Here is a 7,547-nt window from a genome sequence, read left to right as displayed (position 1 = left end):
ATGTTTGGGGTTCTTCCAAAACACCTTCATTGGGTGGGAAACACTATTTTGTAACCTTTGTTGATGATTTTTTCCGAAGAGTGTGGGTGTATACAATAAAGAGGAAAGATGAAGTGTTGGGAATTTTTCTCAAATGGAAGACGATGGTGGAGAATCAAATAGGCAGGAGGATCAAGTGTATTCGCACAGATAATGGAGGTGAATACAAAAATGATCATTTCAATAAGGTCTGTGAAAATGATGGCATCGTCCGACACTTCACTGTCAGACATACACCACAACAGAATGGAGTGGCAGAACGTATGAACCGGACTTTACTGGAGAAGGTACGGTGTATGTTGTCCAATGCTGGCTTGGGCAAAGAATTTTGGGTTGAGGCAATTACATATGCATGCCACCTCATAATCGTCTACCATCTGCTGCCATTGATGGCAAGACACCATTTGAAAAATGGTATGGAAAACCTGCTGTAGATTATGACTCTTTACACGTGTTTGGCTCAATTGCATACTATCATGTGAAAGAGTCAAAATTGGATCCGAGAGCAAAGAAGGCTATATTTATGGGGATTACTTTTGGAGTCAAAGGATACCGCTTATGGCATCCAGAGACAAGGAATATTATATTCAGCAGAGATGTTACCTTTGATGAATCTGCCATAACAGATAAGATGACAGTTGAAGATGTCAAACAAACTGGTGGTGCATCAAAGCAGGTGGAGTTTGAGGGAAAGTTTATTTTTCCTACACAAGAAGCAGAGGAGGAAACTCATGAAGATTACCCTCTGGAAGAAGAGCCAGTAGAAAGGGAGATTCCAACTCAGGAACCTCGACAACAACTTGAATCAATAGCAACCAGCAGGCCAAAAAGGACAATAACGAAACCTGTTCGTCTTATAGAGACGGTTGCTTGTGCAACCTCAATTGTAGCTGATGGTGTTCCTACCACTTATAAAGACGCAATCCAAAGTTCAGAAGAAGATAAGTGGAGGATTGCCATGAATGAAGAAATGCAGTCCCTTCATCAGAATCATACATGGAAATTGGCCAATCTCCCGAAGGGAAAGAAAGCAATTGGGTGCAAATGGGTATTTGCAAAGAAAGAAGGATTTCCTAACCAAGAAGATGTTCGCTACAAAGCAAGATTGGTGGCCAAAGGATATGCTCAAAAGGAGGGAATTGATTACAATGAAGTATTTTCTCCAGTTGTAAAACATTCCTCCATTAGAATTATGTTGGCTTTGGTAGCACAGTTGGATTTGGAACTAGTTCAGATGGATGTAAAAACTGCGTTTTTACATGAAAACTTGGAGGAGAAAATCTACATGACTCAGCCAGAAGGATTCAAAGTTGCTGGAAAAGAAAATATGGTATGCAAACTTGAAAAATCGTTGTACGGATTGAAACAATCTTCTAGACAATGGTACAAGCGATTTGACAAGTTTATGTTGCGGTAAGGGTACAAGAGAAGCAAATACGATCATTGTGTGTATTTGCGCAAACTTAATGATGGTTCCTTTGTATATCTTCTCCTATATGTTGATGATATGTTGATAACTTCCAAGAATTCGGAAGAAATTGATAAGTTGAAGATTCAACTGAAGGAGGAGTTCGAGATGAAGGATCTGGGTGAGGCAAAGAAAATTCTTGGCATGGAGATAATAAGAGATAGACGTTCAAAGAAACTCTGTTTATCTCAGAAAGAATATTTGAAGAGAGTACTACAGCGTTTTGGTATAGATAAGAAGACTAAGCCAATTAGTACGCCACTTGCTCCCCATTTTAAGCTAAGTACTACTATGTCGCCAAAGGATGAAACTGAACAGGAGTATATGTCAAGGGTACCATACACAAATATTGTTGGTAGCTTGATGTATGCAATGGTTTGTACGAGACCTGACATTTCATAAGCCGTTGGAGTTATTAGCAGATATATGCATAATCCAGGAAAGGAGCATTGGCAAGCTGTGAAATGGATTCTACGGTATATTCATAGTACTGTAGATGTTGGGTTAGTTTTTGAGCAGGAAGGCAATCGGTCTGTAGTTGGATATTGTGACTCAGATTTTGCGGGTGATCTGGACAAACGAAGGTCAACTACTGGTTATGTGTTTACTTTTGCAAAGGCACCAGTTAGTTGGAAGTCTACTTTGCAGTCAACAGTTGCTTTGTCTATAACAGAGGCAGAGTACATGGCTATTACAGAGGCTGTGAATGAGGTAATTTGGCTTCAGGGGTTGCTAAAGGAGCTTGGTATTGAACAAAAAAATATTATAATTTTTTGTGATAGTCAAAGTGCTATTCAATTAGCGAAGAACCAAGTTTATCATGCAAGGACGAAACACATTGATGTTCGGTATCATTTCGTACGAGAAATCATAGAAGAAGGTGGAGTCACGGTGAAGAAAATTCATACTACGGAGAACCCTGCTGATATGCTGACAAAAGTGGTGACTGCGGTCAAGTTTCAACATTGTTTGGATTTGATCAACATTGTTGAACACTAAAGATTGAAGATGAAGACACAACCAAAATTTGTTATTGAGAGAAAATTGAAGATGTGGAATTTTGCCAAGGTGGAGATTTGTTGAAATTGGCAAAAGTACCACATCGGTGGATGACAATTTTGAATGAGAATTTCACCCTATAAAAGGAGGCCTAATGTTTAGGATTTAAATACACCTCTCATTTGCCTTTTATCTTCTTAAGGCATTTGTATCTTCTCTCTTTAGTATTATTTCACTTGTAATTTTGGAGTGGAATAAAATATTGATTGTGTCCGAGGAAGTAGGCAAAATTGGCCGAACCTCGTAAATTCTGGTGTTCTTTTATTGTTGTCTTATTGTCTTGTTTATTATTTAGTGGTTGTCATAATTTTTGGTATAGTAGTTGTGACTCATTCACACTATATACATTTGGCTTCCGCAACACTATTTATATTAAACGAGTCTCCCACATTCATGGCCGCCTTTATATATGTGGACCCTCTATAACATGCACCCAAAACATAAAATACTAATTAGACAAAGCAGATCTCTAAGATAGCTCACACACGATGGTGTGTTTTATTATACTAAACGCTATGTTGGTTCAGCTTAATTAGAAGCGGCACTGAGTAGGCTGGATGTTGCACATGCGGGGGAGGTAACGAGCTCTCTCTGACATGCGCTCAGCGTCTTGGCCGCGGCCACCACGCTGTTGTGTCACCATTCTCCTAAGTGCCTCGCAGCGGCATTGAGTGTCCATGTTCCTCAATTCCTGGCAGCACTGCTGGAGATGCTCCTGTCCTTGGTTGCTCTCTTTGTCGTCTGTCATCATGCTCAGCTCGTCGCCATAATATTGACGGCTTCTTGAAAGGTACATCCTACATCAGAGCCCGTGGAATTAAAATTTATAGATTTGAAATTCTACCACAATCCATTTGATTTACCCATGAGTTTGAAATTTATTATGTATACTTAATTATTACTTATATAGTGAGTTTTTAGCATATAAGATCTTGTACGCTATATCTGTCCCTGCCCGCAATTAATGATTTAAGGTTACGGAAAATGTACACTGTTTTAATTCGATTAGCAAATGAATTTGAGTGTAGAACTATGTTGCTTTTAAGGCTCTACTTTCTGTCACAAATTTTTATTTACCTGTCTAAATTGATCTGTTGTACGTATAAAATATGTTTTACCTGCAGTAGTTCAGCCTCTGCCTCTGGATCTGCTCTTGGCACCTTCGCGACCCCTGATTTTCGATATCGTCCTCCGTCACAGTGGTAGTGACGGTGAAGGTGTTGGCACTTGCAACAGCTAACAAGCACAAGAGAAGAGCAGCAACAACTGAAAGCTTTGCCATGGCAGCGGGATAATTTATTTACTTTTTTTGTGATAGAAGATGTGAATTGCTAGTGCTTGTGATGGGTACTCGATTTTAAGCGTATTTATAGCAGAGCAGATGGTTTGCATGGCAAGTACGTGTTGATATAAAGCTAAATTTCCTTATCAAAAAAATTTTGCATGAGAGTAAGACGTGGGCATCATCAAAGAAACGCTTTGCCACGTTTGTAAATACATGCAAATGCTGCTTGAAAGAGCACTTTGTTTGGACGCAGGCTGCAAATATATGCTCATTTTGAATCTTTTGCAGAAGCATATATCTCTGCGGCGAGTAGTGGAAGTATAATTCCTGGCTTCTTCCGCGAGGACAGTGGCTGAATGACTGGTTTATTTATTTAGTTATTTATTTTGGTGATTGATAATTGCATGTTGAGCAATCCACATTTACTCTCGTTGTTCCTAAAACCATTATTACATCTCATTTTCCTAAAGCCTAACGAAGTACTTCTTTGTCATTTAGATACAGAGAAGAATTTCAAGTTGCTATTATTTTGGGTGAATTTAATAGAGTATCTAATATTTCAACTTTTATAAAAGTGTTTATTCGTGGTACAGTTAAATTTATAGTGTGGTTTATAGACAAACAAATCGATTTGATCCAAAAACGATAAATAAATAGGAACAGAAATAAGATTAATCACTGAAATTAAAGGAGATGACAAGCTTAACTTAGCATTTCGCCTTTCCGATGACAAAAGTAAAAGCATTTGTTAAACCGTTCAAATCGAGCGTAACAAGATAGTAGATTATGGCTTTTATGTGCAGAATATTTTATGTGCCTACAATGACTGTTAACCTTGCTATTTATAGCCCTATTTAGGGAGACAAGGTCCTAAAATCAAGCTACTCTTGAATGAGAATAAGATCATCATTGATGGGTGCATAACGACTGGCTTTAAATGTAAATATTCTTTATAACAGTTGTCCAATGAATGTTACCCGATGATAATGCTGCAAATCTTTGCTCACATCCCCACCTGTCATCAATTCCGCATGTCACACCGTCATTCGCCCAATTGTCATCAACCAGTTACCCCATACAGATAGTCCCTCTAATTTTCGGTGACGCAACTTAGTGTTACCGGGAAGTAGGTAAGAATTCCTTTTATTGGTGGAAAATTTCTTGAATGGTCTCTGACATTCGAAAGGACGCACATCTTATCGCATTTAATAACCCGAACACGTGTTGGTCCGTGATTCATCAAGTATTTTTGTCGGTTTTTGAGGTAATCATAGCCACAATTTTTGCCGTCTATAACTTGTCCACTACTCAACATTTTTACTCTTTACTTTTACTATTTTCACAACTCTTTCTCCTTCTCTAAATTTCCTTAGAACTTCTCTACAACACTCAACTTTCTCGGTAAGAAATTCTTCACTGATCTTTTACCACCATATCTTCTTACACTGCTATCTCTGAATACACTAGTCTTCCCTTCGGTGGAGGCCAAAAAACCAAAGAGGTGACGTCGAGTCTGAACCTCCAACCGTGAACACCATCATTCCACTTTACCTTAGCACCTCGTCTGATCTCCAGGAGCAAAAAGCACCTACAGATCTCACAAGTGGGAGGTTTTGGCATGTTCGTAGGTACCCTTCCTCCATCCGTCCTTCAAGCATCCTTATTGTGAAGGAGGACTATAGCTGCAATAATATTGAAATCTTCGCCTCAAATGGGGTATAACGAGTTACCTACTCCAGAGCGGGGTTCATGTATGTTTATACATACCCCTTCACTTTGAGTCCCTTTACCTTGGGGTCAGGTGAAGGACTTGACCCAATAATTTTGAAATTTTGCCATCGGTACCAGGTTTGCTTAGCACAAATAGGCCCATCTATATGTCGTACGTTGGCTTGCCTCCACCAGTTGTGCTCTGAGACCGGAAAAATCCTAACTCTTGCGCAAATGATGAACCCTTATTCCCTCAAATTCTTTTGCGGGGATGTGCTAAAACTCAACAAACATGGTCACCACACCTTTCACACCAATGTTGATGACGACAACGACCGTGGGTGGATAGAATAGTTCGTCGTCATTGCTACTAGGAACATCATCCCTGCCACAATGCCAGTTGTTCCCGAATCATAGAACCTTTTTCCGTAAGTCTTCATATATTTGTTTTTTTTTTTCTTCATGCAAAAACTTTCTCCTTAACTGACATTTTATTTTCTTCGTTCCAACTACCGTGAGTTTAAGGAATGGCCCAATGGGTCTAAAAATATTGGATATCACTACTCCGTAAACCCGACGATGGAAAGAAAATGGCTCCCAAATACAGGTGGAGAGCCAAGAGCCACGGTAAGAAAAATTCTTCTTTCTTTCAATCTTATATGTGTAAACTTCTCAAGAATAATTTAATAACTTTATTTTTGCATGCATAGGGTTTCCGAGGGGTTCTGTTGTATGCCCCGACGTTGATAATCTCGATGATCCCGAGGAAGCCAAGCGGGTATTGTAAAATGCCCTTTACCGGAGCAGGGATCGTGGATCTGCTTGAGCCTCCAGTGAGGATGCATCCTCTCGGAGTCCCCAGTCTAAAATCAAAAAAACAAAGAGGAAGCAAACCTCCTCGACTGGGGCTCAGGAGAAGAGAGTGAGAAGATCATCAATTGAACCGGTTACAGTGGATATTGATGATGAGGAAGAGGCCAATGATGAAGGAGCTCCTCTTCAAAGAACAAAAAGGTCTTCATCAGCTCAACCAGGTGCTTAGCCGGTAGAGCTTCAAAATCTATTGTCAGAGAAAGTTCAGGCACTTTGGGGCAAAATGAGTTTGGTTGAGAATGCTGACTCCCGCTTCCCGATCTCTACCGATGGCCGGTATGAGGATTTCGGCCCCTGACCTTCCTCTGTCACTGATTGCTGAACCAGTCACAACTATCGTCCTCTCTGTACCAGTTGCTTCTTCGCTATCTACACCAACAACTCCTTATCCATGAACACCAGCTGCCCCTTATCCACCAGCACCAACTACTTCTCCTTCACTGGAATTAGCCAAACAAGTAGAGAATACTACTCCTCCGCAATCTCCCGACTATGGGAACTTGGGAAAACATTACTCGACACCTTCCCAAGATCCTCGTGGAAGGAGAATTGCCACTCTTTTAATTTTGAAAGAGTGTCATATTCTCTCCAAGCCGGTGCCAACTACCTGAAGCCGCTAGCTTCAGCGAAAGACGGGAAGAAGACATAATCCCTTTCGGGGGAGTGCCTAAAAAATTACAATATGCATTGCTCGGCACAGGTAACAATCTCACTTTTTCCACCTTCTTTCAATTTTTGTTTTGAAGTAATACTCTTGGTTTTTTCCCTTCTTCAAGCCAACTTTCTTTTCTCCGAGGGCCTGCAAAGGTTGATTCTGGACAAACAAGAGCTTGCTTTAGAACAAGATCAACTTTTGACTGAGAGGAATCAACTCACTGAGCGCCTCTCGGTGTTGGAGGCCAAAGTCGCTCAAATGGATAAGCTCGAGGCCCGACTACAGTAGTCCGAGCAAGACAGGATGACTCATAGTCAAGAAGCTGCCTAACTACATGAGAACCTCAAGGAAGCAAAGGCAGGGTTGAGCTTCATGATGCTATGACTGCTGCTGCCGAGCGTGAGTCTGCTTGCATGGAACAAGTTAACAACTTGGAGGCTGGCTTACGTGCCAAAATC

The 7,547-nt window shown here is 40.5% G+C and overlaps 1 protein-coding gene across 1 annotated transcript; it reads right to left on the bottom strand.

Annotated features, from left to right (window-relative positions):
• Positions 1–2,989: 2,989 nt before the first annotated feature.
• LOC104120374 (2S sulfur-rich seed storage protein 2-like) lies at positions 2,990–3,929 on the bottom strand. The gene is made up of 2 exons (XM_009632127.4): positions 3,685–3,929; positions 2,990–3,363 (listed from the first exon to the last, which is right to left on the bottom strand). The coding sequence occupies exons 1-2, from the start codon at positions 3,846–3,848 to the stop codon at positions 3,099–3,101; spliced, it is 429 nt and encodes a 142-aa protein (XP_009630422.1). The 5' UTR covers positions 3,849–3,929; the 3' UTR covers positions 2,990–3,098.
• Between the last annotated feature and the right edge of the window lie 3,618 nt (positions 3,930–7,547).

Source organism: Nicotiana tomentosiformis, chromosome 7 (assembly GCF_000390325.3).
Source record: "Nicotiana tomentosiformis chromosome 7, ASM39032v3, whole genome shotgun sequence".
Classification (NCBI taxonomy): Eukaryota; Viridiplantae; Streptophyta; class Magnoliopsida; order Solanales; family Solanaceae; genus Nicotiana; species Nicotiana tomentosiformis.
The sequence above is the reverse complement of the archived record's forward strand: the minus strand, read 5'-3'. Positions and strand labels throughout refer to the sequence as shown.

What these genes read in the sequence shown, in the direction of transcription:
- LOC104120374 (XM_009632127.4), bottom strand. Translation starts at nt 3,848, where the DNA reads ATGGCAAAGCTTTCAGTTGTTGCTGCTCTTCTCTTGTGCTTGTTAGCT. An exon ending in CAGAGGCTGAACTACTGCAG is followed by an intron (nt 3,364 to 3,684) that starts GTAAAACATATT and finishes GCTCTGATGTAG; the next exon opens with GATGTACCTTTCAAGAAGCC.